At 41.4% G+C, this 16,998-nt stretch overlaps 1 protein-coding gene across 3 annotated transcripts in view; it reads right to left on the bottom strand.

Annotated features, from left to right (window-relative positions):
* The window catches only part of ARHGEF12 (Rho guanine nucleotide exchange factor 12), an 82,469-nt gene extending 65,931 nt beyond the window's left edge, over positions 1–16,538 (bottom strand). For 2 of the 3 annotated variants that reach the window (XM_039365692.1, XM_039365694.1), the window contains exon 1: positions 15,139–16,537. In XM_039365692.1, the coding sequence (XP_039221626.1) occupies positions 15,139–15,170 (32 nt within the window). In that variant the 5' untranslated portion in view covers positions 15,171–16,537. Of the gene's footprint in view, positions 1–15,138 lie in introns of all 3 variants that reach the window. The other variant, XM_039365693.1, reaches the window with a different exon arrangement.
* Positions 16,539–16,998: the final 460 nt, after the last annotated feature.

The raw sequence follows: 16,998 nt of genomic DNA, 5'->3' as shown, positions 1-16,998 counted from the left end.
GTGGAGGTTGGAAATGTATGACCACATTCAGCTGACAAGCGTTGGGCCCAGGAGAATTGATTCTCCAGGGCTCTGTGTATTCGGTCGGCCTGCCTATCGCTTGCCTTGCCAGCCTTTCTGCTGTACTTTGATTTGGCTTTGGCCTTACCTCTAGGTGCCTCAGGTGCCGGCTCATCTTGGACGGAGGTGTTGTCTGTGTCCAAATGCTGTGGCTCAGTGGTTTCTGCCATATCAATCGAGATGCACACCGGAGGCGACTCTGGAACTGACTTGCTTTGCAAGAGATGTCAGGAGGCCCCCCGAAGAGGGACTGACTGCACGTGGATTAGCGTGAGCCGACCCACTGGCTAACCTGGGCTCACGCTTGGCGCCTGAAGCGCTCGTCACCAAGGCAATGTAGCGGACCTGAGGCCAAGTTGGTGACGAAATCACACATGTCTCACAATAGTGGCAATGGTCAGGATGTTGAAGCAACCACTAGATGCAAAGTGGCAGATATAGGCAATGTGGCGAGCAGGGCCTGAAGAACCGTCACTTCAGCAATGATTCCACACTTTTGTTGAGATTTGATGTCTTAAATAGGAATAATAGGTTCTGAAACACTTAAGCTCAATGATAGAGTTAATATAGGTAATGCAAGAGTGTATGTAGAAATATATGTAACTATACCAGTTATAGCTATGCAGAACAAAATATACCTGCAGAAAGTTATTTGAACAAGCTCACAAAATGGTGTTCTAGCCTGGGTGTTAAATGGGTGTTTCCCTGTGGAAATGTGCCTCAAAATGGTGGACGCCCTGAGCTCAGATGAGGAAGGAAGGAGGGGAGGGGTAACATGAAACTCTTAAACAGTCAAAAGGTACACTGAAGTTAAGAAGGCAAAATTCGAGGCTTTTCCGAAATGCAGAAAGTTTAGCAAATCACGCCTAACAGTTGTTAGGCGCGAATGGCTCACCGCTGTAAAGTGAAGCCTCATTCTCTTCAGCGGCAGCCGGAGAGAAAACGAACAAAATCTAGGCAATATTCCCCCCGTCGCACACTCCAAGCGATCACCTCAGCTGCTCTTCGGCCGGAGAAAACTTCGGTGAAAGCTGAGCTCCACAGAGTCAAAATGGCGGCCATTATGGGGAATCACTAACCGGGCCCGGTCAGAGAAGAAGCCACGTGGCCTCAAAATGGCAGTAACTAGCCAGCAAACATGCGCGCTTGCCAGGGGAGTGTGAATACTCAATCCCCCTCTAACTATAACGAAGGGAACACTCCCCCCACTCCTATCTAGCAAGGATTGGGAACAACTCAGCAGACTGCTGAATTCAGGGAAAAGACATCCCCCCCCCCATCCTGGAGAGGAATGTTACTCTAGCCCTTAAGGGAAAGGAAAAAAGGATTCAGATTTCCTAGAGAAGGGAATAATCACCACTAATTCTCCCAATCTCAAGAAGAATCCACCAATGGATTGCTAATATCTAGTTTGACCTGCTATCCAAACGAACTGAGAGTCAGGTTATCACGTCCTCATAGGCGAAAGACTAAGATGAAACTGGGAGGTCCCTGACAAAGAGGGGCATGACAACTTAACAACTTAGTCTGATTGGGCAGGAGGACTGAAATAACCCATTGGTGGATTCTTCAGTCATCATGCTGGAGAATATTGAGTACAACATAAATCAGACACACTTCAGAAGATTAGTGAAAACTATTAAAGTTCACATCAGGAAGTTTTTAGTGTCAAGGAATCAAGATCAGGGAAAAATATTTTGGCAATATGAACAAATGGGCAAACCTCAGATTTCTAGCAAAGATATAGTTTTTAAAATAATTTGTACTAGCATCTAAGAATCAGTTGCTCTTACAAAGGAGAGAAACAAGATACCTAAAAATAGTTATTTGTTGCAGCACTGTCAAAGCTTCCCACTCATCCATGAATTAGGAATCCATGGGTATTTTAGTCTGTCATGCCTCGTGCACACATTGTATGATAGAAGGTAAAATATTAAAAAATGCTATAGCAACACAATTATTTTAAAAATGGAAAGGTATACATACCTTTGGGGAAACTAAACAATCATACATTTTACTACTAGTATTTCTATGCTGCTTTATTTAACCTTATCTTTTAATCAACAATCTGTTGACTAATTGCATAAGCATTCCAGGGTCATAGACTTATACACACAGAGAGAACCTTTGGCCTGAGGAGCAGCTGTGATCAATGAGGCAGCTGCATCTAGCCAACACAGGGCAGGGTAGAGACTTAAGCCTTCATTTGTCCACCACAAAGGAGCATAACATGTTCCAGCAATGCAGGAGCCCGATCATCTGTGCTTCAAATGAGAATTTTGGGTTGATTTGTCTCAGGATCTATTTGTTTGTTTTCTTGCCTGTCAACAGTATTCAGATGCTTTCTCCAATACCAAATTTCAAAAGCATAAATACTTTTCTATCCTATATTGACATTATTATGATGGTTTATATTGCTATAGTTGTATTATTATAGTATTTATTATAGGTACTGTAAACTGTATAGGGTCCAGTTGGATTGAGACAGTGCATTAACCACATATATAAAAATAATATTTAAAAATATATCAGCTGCTCCTTTTACTTAACACCTGCCAACAACAATTGACAAACTCCAGTAAAGAATAATAACACAAAGAGTTCAGGCAACTCTAAAACTCTGACACTATATGGGAGATCTCCAAGTTGTGATAACTGGGAACATTGCTATCTTTTGCAATTTCCCATCTCCCAAATGGAAGCACTTCAAATAAGCTAAAAATTTTCTATTCTAAAATAGAAATTGACAAATAATTCTCTCATAAACTGAAATGCCAACAAGTATTTGATGTATATTTCCCTCTAAGGAAAATCAGTTTTTTAGGAGGCTAGCATAGGTTAAGAGTGGGCAAAACAGTTTAAACAAGAGTAGACTAATGGCTTTGTGAACTTGGTTTTATAAAAGCCAGCTCTAGATAACCACTTCCACTTTTGAAACCACAAAGCTTGCACAAAACTAACCACAACTTTTTTTGTGTGTTTGCATTTTTTCATCAAATTGTAGAAGCGTGCTATCACTTTTGAGAGTTGCATATTCTTTTAATGATAAAGTACTTCAATTTTTGGTCAAATCAGTGGAGGATGACAATGAATTTGCTCACATTTTTGTATTGCTCATTTTGCTAAGCAGCAAATTAAATTATTCCAAATATACTGCCCTTGCAAAACCACACCTCATTCATGTGGATACAAGCACACAACTAAGTAGTTTTCCCTTTGGCAATTTGCACATGTTGCTTCTTTATCCACACTGAGAGGCCCATATTGTTAATTCACACCTTTTGCTTCATGCCACATCGCCCAATGAGATCATAATAGCATAATTTTGCTGAGTTGTTTAAACAAGCAGAGATTTAAAGTGCATATCCCAAAATCAGCACATCCTGTTGCAAGCCTAAGGATAAAAATAAAAACCTTATAGAGTACTTAACAAGCATTATGACAACTCAAGAAAATCACCTAAATGAGATATAGATGATTGGATTATATGAACATATTTCTACAGTCCATACAATTACAATACTATTATCTCACTCCTAGTATTTCTCTGTCCAATTAATTAACTAAAAGTAGTCCTTGTTCATTTACTCAGAACTTCACAATTCCCTTCAGATCAAGCTTTGGTGACAGATTGAGTATACAGGTAGTCCTCGACTTACAACAGTTCATTTAGTGACCAAAGTTACAAAATGACTGAAAAGAGTGACTTATGACTGTTTTTCACTTGCAACCATTGCAGCATCCCCATGGTCATGTGATCGAAATTTGCATGTTCATATTTAGGAAGGTGGTGGTATCCCAGAATCATGTGATCATCTTTTGAGAACTTCCGACAAGACATGTCAATGGGGAAGCCAAATTCACTTAGCAACCATGTTACTAACTTAAGGACTACAGTGATTCACTTAACAACTATGGCAAGAAAGGTCATAAAATGGAGCAAAATTCACATCAACTGTTTCACTTAGCAACAGACATTTTGGGCTCAATTGTAGTCGTAAGTCGAGGACTACCTATACTTCAAACGTCAGTAGGACCACAGCCATTTTGCAAGGGAGATATTCTATCTATTTTGCTTTCCAAACCTCCCAAATGTAGGAAAACAACTTTGCATATCGTAAGGAGCCCCATGAGTTACAAGAAAGATTGTTGACAGGCTATATACGATCCTCAACTCACTTTTTTGTCCCTCTGATCTACTGGATCGACACTTACATGTAAAGGGGAAGCACATGTGAGGGGGTCAATTCAAACAACAGCTCTTTTCTTTACAGTATGCCAAGTTCTTGTGAGTTATTTCCAAAGAATAAAAAAAAGTCCAAACAAAAAAGAAACCCTAAGATCAGACAATCCACTTCCTTTTCCTGTTTTCTTTTTTTATAACTCTGTGTTCACAATACACATTATGAAAATCTGCCTTGTTTTCCTTTAGTAATTTTAAACAGTGTCTTTTTTTTTTTGCTGAAATTTGTCCCGTATAAAGCCTGCATTTTCTTTGATTTGCTCTGGAGCTTTTTTTTTTAATTTGCTCCTCCTTCTGCCACTTTAATTAGAGATTGTGCTTTCAAAACAAAAGTAATGAATGTACATGTATACACACTAATCAGGCTACCCTTTAGGGTAAGTAAATACAAATAACAAGCTAAAGAAATTAAAGGCATGAGCTTTTTTTAAAAAAGAATTGTTAAATCTGAGGTTAAATTATAACCTTTCCGTACCCTTTTCTAATCTTGAAAACCATCTTCCATCACATCCATACACATTTTCATACATTGTATTTTGTTCTTTAAACAGTGGATGTACAACTTCCTATCTTTTTATTTAACCTCTCTGGATGCTTCTCATAAACAAACATGTATTGTTTATTTATGCAGCATCCTCTACAAAATATTTCATGGGGGAAAAGTGCTGGGTTAGAGGGAGAAAAAAATAACATAATCCCCCCTTTAAATTCATCTGATCAATGCTAAGGATGTTAATATGTAGGCTGGGTATGCTATGTATTGTATTATTAACAATGTTTTTTTTTAAAAAAAAAACAAAACCATGAATGTGTTCATTGCATATCACAAGATACGTTCAACAAATGCTAATTTCAAAAATAAAACCAACATCAATCAGAAAAGAGTACATTAAAGCAATTGTAGATTGCTTCACAGTAAATAAAGTCATTTTATAGTATTGTTAACAGAACATACCAAGCCAAGGTACCAGGAGAATTCATCAAAGGGTAGTAAAGTTTTGTAAAAATTTAGGACTAACATCCTAAAATTATGAACAGTGAAAGTCCCAGCATTCAAAAACATGTTTTAAAATAGTCTCAGTATCTCTGAGTTTTACTTAATCTGGTACCTTGAAATATGTTGTGATTGCAACTCCTGGAATTCTCAGCCAGTGGAGTTGGGGTAAACATATCAGGAAAATTTCTGTTTGAGCAACAGTACAAACTTAAGATTGTATTCAAATACATTAATAGAAAGAAGCCATCATTGGAAAGGGCAAGTTCAGAAGGTTTGGTTCACATTTCCTTGAGAAGAGTGTATATAGGAAATTAACCCTATTTAATCTTCACCAAAAGCCATTTTTTTTCATCCACACTGAAATTCAATGATTTTCTGCTAAAATGTGCAGCATGATCTTGCAATTCTGAATTGCAGAAACAGAGCATCACACGAGGACAAAATGTGCCAACAGAGGGAGGGGGTAATGCCCTTAAATTCATTATGCAAACCTTTAACAAGAATCAATCTTACATCACTAATTGTAATACTTTATAGGTAGAACTCCCTTGCTAGCAAGATATTTACTATAAAATTATTTAAGACTGGACAATCATTTATCTGGGATGGGATCCGCATACCTTTCTTCAGCAGGGGGTTGAACTAGATGACCTCCAAGATCCCTTCCAACCCTATGACTCTAGCTTTTAAATAAAGAGCTATTTTTTTTTATTCAAACATTAAATCCACAGCAAATTGTTAGCATCAACACAATCTTAATCACCTCCAATTTCCCTATATCTACAAAGCTGTTAGTTATAAACTACAAAGGGATTCAGAATAATAGGTTTATCTGAATAACTACAGATTTCAATACAACTCTGAAAAAAATCATAAAGCAGCTCTCACATACAGGTTTTGGTACAAAAATCTGTCCCTCTAGTATTTGGCAGCCAATCTGAAATAGGAAGATTGAATAAATTTCCTTCGTATGCTGGTATATCCAGAAAGGATGTCCTGAATAATTCAGTATATCATTTCTCTGAATCTTTTAGTTCTCTGTAGATATTAATAATTTATGTCATAAGTTCAATGCAACCAATTACATATATTGGGCCAGCAAGTATCATGTCTCCACCCAAGTAATTATCTCAGCTTTCTTCAAAACCAGTAAAGCAAGATCTAGCATCAGCTACTGACAAAAGCCTAGACATAACATAACCATCTAGTTGTAACCAACAGAAAACTTTAAACATTTGAGGAGAGGAGAGGAGACTAAGCAAAGACCAAATATGCTCATATTCCTGGTATTTTTTCCATATCACATATAGAGTTCATGAAGCTTTGCTAAAGGAAAGTGAATTATTCATTAGATAGGAACAAACTTTTCTGTAGTAACTGATGCCCCACTGAAACAAATTATCTAGTTACTCATCCAACATTTTGTATGGGAAAAGCTATAATGAAGTCTTTAGATTTCTCTTTTTGCCAATTGGTTTCCAAAGCAGCTTGATGCTTCATTAAATTTTAAAAAGTGGCTCTAAGGCAGCGGTTCTCAACCTGTGGGTCGCAACCCCATTTGGGGTCGAACGACCATTTCACGGGGGTCGCCAAACAACGCAGTCCGCCATTTTTTTCCCCTTTTCCTTAGCTGTGCTACTCCCTTTTATTCTATTGGCTTTTGAAAGCCAATAGAATAGACTCTCTTGAATAGAGTCTAATTCTATTGGCTTTCAAAAGCCAATAGGAATTGTCCAGGCTGCTGAGCCCGCCAAAAGTCCCGTTCTGCAAACGGTGCTGCAAGTTGTCTGCAGCGAAGGTGAGCTGTCTGGAAGTTTCCACCCCTCCCTGCTGAGCAACTACTAAAAATGTAATTAAAAGAGCGCAGGGAGGATTGATGGCACGTGTGGGGCCCGGCAGGTGCCTTACCTCCCTTGGGCTGGGCCAGCTGGTGGCCCAGCCGGTGGTCGGCCTGCGCCGTCTCTGCCGCTTACCAGCTATGCCTTGTCCGGCGCAGGGGGCGGCACCACGCATGTGTGGCGCTCCCGGGCAGGGAAAGTCCTCAACTTACGACCGGTTGGGTAGTCCTCGACTTACAACCGGTTGGGTAGTCCTCGACTTACAACCAGTTGGGGGTCACGGCATTAAAAAGGTTGAGAACCACTGCTCTAAGGCAACATGAATTATTACACACTACAAGTGTCCCTCTCCTATGGAAACTAATGCAGGGCTGTTTAATTACCTTGCCTGAGAGATGTGTCCTTTTTTAGATCACTCATTTAGGGCCTCATCTTCCTCCCAAGATTGTTGTGGTAGGAAGCTACATATACGCTGTGAACTATCCGATGAAAAGGGGATTATACTAATTCACAACATTGTAGTAATATTTTAATGTGAACTTTGTGATATTTACCCGATAAATGGAATTTAACTAAAATGCATTAATTGCCTTATATGATTTATATTATGGCTTTCAATGGGTTTCTCTGATGAGTCAAGGAAACTGTGATTAACAATCTTGGTTAAAAACACTTTTATCCAAGTGTTTAAATAAAAAGGAACAGTTAACAATAATTTACTTGCCTCAACACTACAGATGATCAAGATGAAAAAGTATGCTGGTCCAGTTTTTATGGAAGTACAACAACAAAACTGAATTTCTTGAACTCAGTGGTTCCTGACTGTGCAGCTGAGTTTCAGAAATGATATACTGTATGGTGTACAGGCATACACTCAGAAGACAATAGAAGTTAATGAAGTAAATTAATAAAAAATATAATTCTATACATGTCTGTTATGAAAAAAGTCCCTAGAACTCAGCAGAGCTCATTCAGAATATGAGGATGGCTGCAAACTCAAACAATTTCAGCATCTGGGGGGGAGGGGAGGAGCAATTAAAAAGTCCACTGGAAGTCATTATATAAATCCTTTTCCATTCAAGTAGATTTCACAGAAAATACCCAAGGGAATGGGTATCAATTTTTAAAAAAGTACTCACAGATTTGCTCCAGGATTAGTCTTTATTTCTATAAAATAAAAAGCATAAAACATATGCCACGTCTATAAAAGTTAAAAGAAGAGCATAGTTTGGAAAATGCATGAAATGCAGATGTCTAGGTTCAAATTTAAAAAGACAGGCACATTCAATGTTTCTAGGCTGCAGCAACATAATATACCAGAGTTCACATCTAAGATTCTTTAAAATTCCATCTGAGCCCCAGCTTGCCCAGCAATGAAGAATAAAAATCTCTAACTCACTCAGCTCAGCCATGCATTCCCTATCACAAATGACACAAGACAGAAAATGCCCAAAACTTGTCTGCAATCAGGCTGGGGCAGAAACACTCTTTTTACCCAGTTATTCAGTGTTTAAGAAATATTTTATTTTATTGTTATATTGTTAATACTAGCCATGATCAACCCAGAGGTAATAAGCACTATATTCATATACACATCTACTCAAGCATAAACAATAGTAGGCTATTGTACATCTTGGCACTAACGATCTGCCCCAAAAAGATGTACTCACTGTGCAGAATGACTTCCAGAGCCTGGGGCAGGAACTTAGCAGAATAGGCTGTAGGCTTATTTTTTCAGAGGTCTTACCAGTGTATAAAAGTCCACAATTGGAAAAGGCCAGCGTATAGCACAATTCAATATGTGGCTAAAGGAGTGGTGTAAAGGAGAAGGTTTTGGATATATTAGTCACGATGTCAGTAACTGGTCCCATGAAAAAATGTACAAAAGAGATGGTTTGCATCCATCAAAGAAAGGGACTGAGTTACTTGGCTATAAATTCACAGATTTTCCGCAGGAATATTTAAACTAAACAGCGGGGACAGTGAGCTAACTGATACAGAACATCCCTGTCCCCAGCAATCTAAAAACAATAGGGCTATCAGTGCATGTAACATAGATATGTGTGTGGACAAAAATACCAACCTTGCTGTCAAGCAAAATCAAGCTCTTAATAGCTAGTGCCACACAAAGTGCACTAACCAAATAGGTGGTAAGACTTTAGGGGAACTCAGGCACCACACAGATTATGTAGGGAGTAAACACAGGGTCGGTCATAAAGGACTCAAATGTCTATACACAAATGCACAGAGTATGAACAGCAAACAGGGCAAACTAGAAATTCAGGTTAATGAGGGCAGATATGATATTGTTGCCATAACGGAAACATGGTGGGACGAAACCCACACATGGAACACACAGCTAGAGGGATTTAAATTATTTAAAAGAAACAGACCAAATAAAAGAGGAGGTGGAGTTGCTCTCTATATAAAAAATAAATACATCTCTACAGAAATAGAGCACAACAATGATGAAAACTGTCCTGAATGCATATGGGTCAATATAAAAGGGGGGGCAAATGACATTGCCATAGGTGTATACTACAGGCCACCCAACCAAACAGAGGAAATAGATGAACTTTTTGCTAGTCAGCTAACTAAGGTATGTAAGAAGCACATCACAACAGTAATGGGGGACTTTAACGACCCTGTCATCAACTGGGAGACAAACTCTGCATCAAGTGGAAGATCAAACAGATTCCTGACAAACCTAGCAGACAACTTTGTCTCCCAAAAAGTAGAGAAGGGAACTAGGGGATTAGCCATTTTGGACCTAATTCTCACTAATAGAGATGAAATTATAGAAGGTGTTGAAGCCATAGGAACCTTGGGAGGAAGTGATCATGCAATATTGGAATTCAACATTATGGAAGCACAAGCAATAGAACACAGTCAAACTAGAGTCTTGGACTTCAAGAGAGCTAATTTCAATAAACTTAGAGAGGGTTTGGGAAAGATTCCATGGATGAGAATCCTCCAAGGGAAAACAACTCAAGAGGCTTGGGAAATTTTGAAAAGTGAGATAATAAAGGCCCAGTCTAGCACAATACCAACAAAGAAGAAAAATAACAGCTCTCAAAAGAAACCAGCATGGCTGCATAAAGAACTCTCTGATTAATTGAAAGATAAAAAGGACAAGTATAGAAAGTGGAAAGAGGGGCACATAACTAAATCAGAATATCAACAAATAGCCCGATCCTGCAAAGACGAAGTGAGGAAAGCTAAGGCTCAAAATGAACTAAGGCTTGCAACCAAAGTCAAAAATAACAAAAAAAGCTTCTTTCAACATGTAAAAAACAAGAAACAAGTGAAGGAAATGATTGGTCCATTAGTGGGGGAAAGTGGCAAGAAGGTGACAAGCAACAGGGAGAAAGCGGAACTATTTAACTCGTTTTTTGCATCTGTCTTTACACAAAGGGAAAAAACAGACCAACCTACCAAAAATAGTGCCATAAAAAACAGAATAGAAATGCAAGTTAAGATAGGCAAGAAAACGGTAAGTGAGCACCTGTACAGCCTAGACGAATTCAACTCACCAGGACCAGATGGATTACACCCCAAGGTTCTTAAGGAACTGGCAGATGTGATCTCAGAACCACTGAACTATATTTTTCAAAGATCCTGGAGCACTGGGGAACTACCAGAGGACTGGAAAAGAGCTGATGTAGTTCCCATCTTCAAAAAAGGAAAAAAAAGGACCCAGGAAATTACAGACCTCTCAGCCTGACCTCAATACCTGGGAAGATCCTGGAAAAGATAATCAAACAACGAATCAACAAACGCCTACAGGCAAACAAAGTCATTACTAAAAGCCAACACAGGTTTGTCAAAAACAGATCATGCCAGACAAATCTTATTACATTCTTTGACCAAGTGACAAAGTTAGTGGACCAGAGAAATGCTGTGGATATAATTTACTTAGACCAATAAGGCATTTGACAAAGTAGACCACAACCTACTACTTGATAAGATAGAAAAATGCGGGTTAGACAGCATCACCACCAGTTGGATCTATAGCTGGCTGACCGGCCATGGAACGGCATCTACATGGAGGGAAGTGTGTAGTGGGGTGCCCCAGGGCTCTGTTCTGGGCCCAGTGCTCTTCAACATCTTCATCAACGATCTGGATGAGGGGATAGATGGGGAACTCATCAAATTTGCAGACGACACCAAGCTGACAGGAATAGCCAACACTCCAGAAGAAAGGTTTAGGATACAGGAGGATCTGGACAGACTTGAACACTGGGCACTAACAAAATGAAATTCAATAGTGAAAAAAGTAAGGTTCTACATTTAGGCAAGAAAAAACAAATGTACAGGTATAGTACAGTGGGTACCTTGCTCAATAGTAGTAATTGTGAGAGGGATCTCGGAGTCCTAGTGGACAATCATTTAAATATGAGTCAGCCATGTGCTGCAGTTGCCAAAAAAAGCCAACACAGTGCATTAACAGAGGGATAGAATCAAGATCACGTGAAGTATTAATACCACTTTACAATGCCTTGGTAAGGCCACACTTGGAATACTGCATCCAGTTTTGGTCACCATGATGTAAAAAAAGATGTTGAGACTCTAAAAGAGTACAGAGAAGAGCAACAAAAATGATTAGGGGACTGGAGGCTAAAACATATAAGGAACGGTTGCTGGAATTGGGTATGTCTAGTTTAACGAAGAGAAGGACGAGGGGGGACATGATAGCTGTGCTCCAATATCTCAGGGGCTGCCATAAAGAAGAGGGAGTCAAGCTATTTTCCAAAGCGCCTGAAGACAGGACAAGAAGCAACGGGTGGAAACTAATCAAGGAGAGAAACAACCTAGAACTAAGGAGAAACTTTCTGACAGTTAGAACAATTAACCAGTGGAACAACCTGCCTCCAGAAGCGATGAATGCTCCAACACTGGAAGTTTTTAAGAAGAAACTGGACAGCCATTTGTCCAAAATGGTATAGGGTTTCCTGCCTGAGCAGGGGGTTGGACTAGATGAGGCCTTTTCAACCAGTGGTACGGGTACCACCTGTGGTACATTGGCACTTGGCAGGTGGTACATGACCATCCTAGAAAAGTAGTGGGGGAGGGGAATGAGTTGAACCGGTGGCAGCACTGCACAATCCTGAGCATGAGACAGCTGGAGCTGCAGGGCGTCAGGGCTCAGCGGAAGCGACAGGATCAATGTCGCTTTCCAAATGATCGGCGCTTCTTTGGGGCTATCAGGACTCAGTGGAAGCACCAGGATCAGCGCCAGACTCCAGCTGGAAAGCAGCACTGAAGCTGGCACTTCTGCTGAGCCCAGAAGAAGCGCCGATCAGCTGGAATGTTGCAGCATCTCCAGGGTCTTGTGATTTACATTCAGATGCTTGGCAACTGATTCATATTTAAGACTGTCACAGTGTCATGTGACATGACTAGGTTTTGGTCATGAAGTGACCAAAACCTGCTGCAACCACCCAGCAGACGGGGGGAATAAAAACCAAACACCCCCCCACCCCCGCTGCCAATCCTCAACAGAAATGCTCACAACAATGAAAATCTTGGACAGGAGGAAGTGCGCCGAGTAGGCAGGCAGGTGTCTTGCTCGGCTGTGGCTTGGGGGGCACTTTTTTCAGGGCCACTGTAACTTTGAACAGTCACTAAACGAACGGTTGTAAGTCGAGGACTATATCACTTTTTTCGGGTTTTTTTGGTCAAGTTTTTGACACGTTGCTAGGCGACTGGTGGTACTCGGATGTTGCCATATCCCAAAAGTGGTACAATGGGTGAAAACATTGAAAAGCCCTGGACTAGATGACCTCCAAGGTCCCTTCCAACTTTATCATTATTATTATTATTATAAACCACATTTGACTTCAGTAGGACTTATTACCAATCAGCCTCATTAAATTATAGAATAAAAATATACACTTTTGATCCACAGTTTGGTTAAACAACATTTACTTTATAGTCTTTTACTTAAACAAACAGGACCTATTTCCCAGAACATGATGTCAAGGGATAAGAGTTCACCAGAAGTACTGCAACTGCAAAAGCACTTCTGTGCAATCCACCAATTTGACTGCTAAACTATGTTTCTGGAAAACTTCAGGGCACAAAGAATTTAATGATTTTAACACAAAGCCACTATTGCAACGTTATCTGAAACAGCTGCAAGTAGTTTAAACAGATATAATTGTATCTATTGCACATTGACTCAATCCATGACTGAAGAAATATCAAACTGCCAAAAGTAACAACCAGGTAGTCTTGTCATTGCATTATAGAGACCATTATATACAATTTGATATTCCAATTAAGGCTTACAAAGGAGAGCATAGCAAAATATTTACCTTAGAAAAGGAAGCTCCACTAGGATAGGTCAAGAATAATAGTAAGGAATGTTATCAGCTTCGTATACATTCACTGTTGCTATCGCATCTGAGTTGTTACCACCATCACTAGCAAATATTTTAGAACTGACTTACAGAGTAAAAAGACTATAAAAGGAATCAGGAAAAAATGTATACTTATTTTAATTCAGTAATAGAGAATATATTCCACTATCAAAACATACTTCCCACCTATTTTGTTGTTAACTATTAGTTGCTTTAAAATATAACTAGTCCTGCAGATCGTCTGTTGAGCACATTTTTATGTTACAATCTTCAAAAAGTCTTTATGAAGAATAATAATCAATCTTCAGCACATGTTTTCTACAAAATAAAAACATCTATTATTCTATACTATATTTTAGAAGATGAATCTAACTAGGAAAACATCCAGAATTCCTAATATTCATAATCAAGGAATTCTTGTTAAAAGGAACCAGATATCTATCCTCATTTCAACTAACACTTCCCATCCCCCCAAACAAGCTCAGCATTTTAGAAATATAAGTATGTACCACATTCACCTTATTTTGTAGTCAGCTTGGGAATCCAGAAAATGATCCCATGGATCATCAATAATCTATGTTCCTACTGACTCCTGACTCATTTACAAAATGCATTCTTCAGCACTGTTGCAGTGATCCCAAAACCAAACATTTCTTGTAACATCTAAGTACCTGGACGGCAAATAAAATGCTATCAGTTATCCGCTAGGGAAAAAAATAACTAATACACTTTTTATTGATGATATTGTATCTAATCATCATACCAGCTTGTGATAGCCCTGGATTTTGCATTTATATAATATTAGATGAAAAGTTCATGCTTTAAAATTATCACTTGACACTGATCGCCATCCAATATAGAGACCCAGTTAATTGGGCCCGTCCCCAACTATAACAGAATGGAAGTTGATTCTCCAATTGTAGTTCAATTCCCATCAGCTCCAGTAAACATAGTTAATAATGTAGAATGAGAAATGCAGTCCAGACCAAAGTTGTTACATGTTCCTTTTTCTACAGGGGAAAAGGATCTTTTAGATTCCAAGACTACATCATTCTCAAGTCTCCAACTGCTGAGAGGAAATGGGGTGGGTAGAAATATAAATTGGTAAGGGAGGGGAAACAACATGGCCACAGGCCAACTATAACATCTCTCTTCTATTACACAAACAAACATTTTAGTATTTAGTTCTGGAGAGCCAAATACGTCCAGCTACTAAGATGACTCCAAAGGCAGAGATAACAAACCACTAAAAAGTGCCACTAAAGCATTTGGGACATAGGTAGACAATCTAACATCACCCTGAATGACCTCTACTGCTACAGCTGTACAGTGTCACCTAAAACACAAGGATCTTCTACATAACATAGCCCAAACCTTCATTGTATTTATATCAGGTTTTCAACTGGAAGTCCTGTCATGAGAAACTGCCAGTCTGGTGACCTAGAAAAGTACCAGACTAATACATTTTGGAAAGCCAACCCCAGATTATTTGATCAGCAAATCCAAAGCAGGCTTGCCAATTCCAGAAGTGCAGCCCAGCCTCATTCATGACCATCTTTGTGCTTTAACAGATTTAACATTTTTTACCCAAATTACAAGCAAACAGCAGCAGACGGTGCACAGGAGCTTCCCACTGACCTGTCCGTGATTGCGGACTGTGTGCCACTCATTGGAGCCCTCGGCAACAGGACAATTTTTTAGCCAATCTGCATCTTACGGGTGATTTGATGTGATTGTCACTTTCCCACACTCACACCCGAGTTCAGAATCTAGCCGTATTCCAAAAGGAGAGCAGAATTAAAAGCCACCAGCCACACAGGTCTTTTCAGCCTTCCAAAAGATCCACCTCCCAGGACACTCGGGAGAAGCCAACGGGATGCTCTTCTGCCAGGAAGAAAGGAAAGTCGTCACAGCCATGATGCACTCCTCTGGAAATCCAGCCGTTGTTGTCTCGGTTCAAAAGGAAGACCCATCTCCGTTGAAGGACAGTTAACTGGCCGAAGAAGGTGCCTCTCCTTCAAGTCCTCCCTCCGAGCTCATTACAATCCCAGGATCTTCTCCAAGTCTTTACTGCACCCAAGGCCAGCCAGGTAGGTAAAGCGAAGTCCTCAATGCTGGGGCTGCTCCCCTCCAGAAAGGCCCAAAGAAAAACAAGAGAAAGGAATTGGGGGGTGGGGGAAAGAGGGGGGGTGATGTAGAGATGCAAGGCAGGAGAGCAGGAAGGGATGGGGGAGCTTTCTGGCTTCTTCCCACCACCCTTTAAAGAAGCTTTCCTCCAGGTGTCTGCGAAGGTCCACTGTCTGGGTGCTGAGAAGCCCCCCCCCAAAAGCCTTTGTGGGGCGGCCTTTCAAACTTCCAAGTTCATGGAAAGCAGCACCCCCCCAAAGAAAGGCAGGCCGGCCTTTTCCTGGGGGGGGGGATGTCAAGAAAAAAGGGGGGGACAGCGGGGTCCCCTTTGGAGCTGCGCCCCTTCCAAGTGGGGGGGTCACACCATGCCTTGAGAGAGATAAAAACGAAATACAACCTCCTCTATTCGCGGGTGGAGGCGCAGAGACCCCTCCACGAAGCCAGGCGCCCCCGCCAACTCAGTCCCGCGTTCCCCCCTGCGGGCTGGGTCGGAGGAGGAGCCCACTTTGGGCCCCGGCCCGCTTCCTAGGCCTCGGTGGGCTTCATCCCGCCCGCAGGGCTGCTGACAGGGCGGCGGCGGCGGCGGGAGCGCCCCCCCCCACCGGCCCTTTCCGGCCCGCTCGGCCGACTCGGCCCGTCCCGCCTGAGGAGATTCCGAAGTGACGAGCAGCCGCCGAGGAAGAAGTTTAGCCCGGTGGCCGCCGCGGCCGGAGAGGGGAGAAGCGGCTCTCGGCTGCCTGGCGACCCGCTGCTTTGCCGCCGCCGCCGCTCCTGAGGAGAGAGCCTTTTCCTCAGGCCAACGGTCCCCGCCGGCTTCCCTCAGCCAGGCCTCGGCTCTCCCTCGGCAACCTTCGGCCCTTTCCGGCACTCCCGGGACTCGTTTTCCTTCGCCTCGGCTCTCGCTTCCCCTGCGACGTCGGCCGCCTCCTCCCCCCTCCGCTCTTCCCTCCCCCCTCCCTCCGCTCTCCAATTTTTTTTTTTTTCTTTTCCACCCGACCTCGCGAGATTCCTCCGCCAGGACTCCGCCTGACGTGGTTGTGGGATTTTCCCCTCCTCCGTAGCCTGTCGCTTCCGCCGGGGTGGGAGGAAAAAAAAAAAGAAAGGGATGTGAGGAAAAGGAGTCCCTTGAAGGATGGGGAGGCTGGAAAGCAAAAGCCCCCGTTGTTTAAGAATAAGGGGGGTGGGCGGGGGAGGGAGAGAGGGTTCCAAAGAAGCGACTAAGTGCAGCGAGGTGGTCTGGGATGGCGTGCGAAAGAGACAGGCAAAGCCACAAAAAGTGAAGTTGGGGCAGAGTTGCAAAGTTGCTTCCACTTCTGTGAATTAATCAACTGAGCTCCTCTCCTTCCTTTTTAAAGAGAGATTTCGAAGTTA

The sequence above is a fragment of the Crotalus tigris genome, unplaced genomic scaffold (genome assembly GCF_016545835.1).
Source record: "Crotalus tigris isolate CLP2741 ecotype Arizona unplaced genomic scaffold, ASM1654583v1 scf7180000020151.727365, whole genome shotgun sequence".
Lineage (NCBI taxonomy): Eukaryota > Metazoa > Chordata > Lepidosauria > Squamata > Viperidae > Crotalus > Crotalus tigris.
The sequence above is the reverse complement of the archived record's forward strand: the minus strand, read 5'-3'. Positions and strand labels throughout refer to the sequence as shown.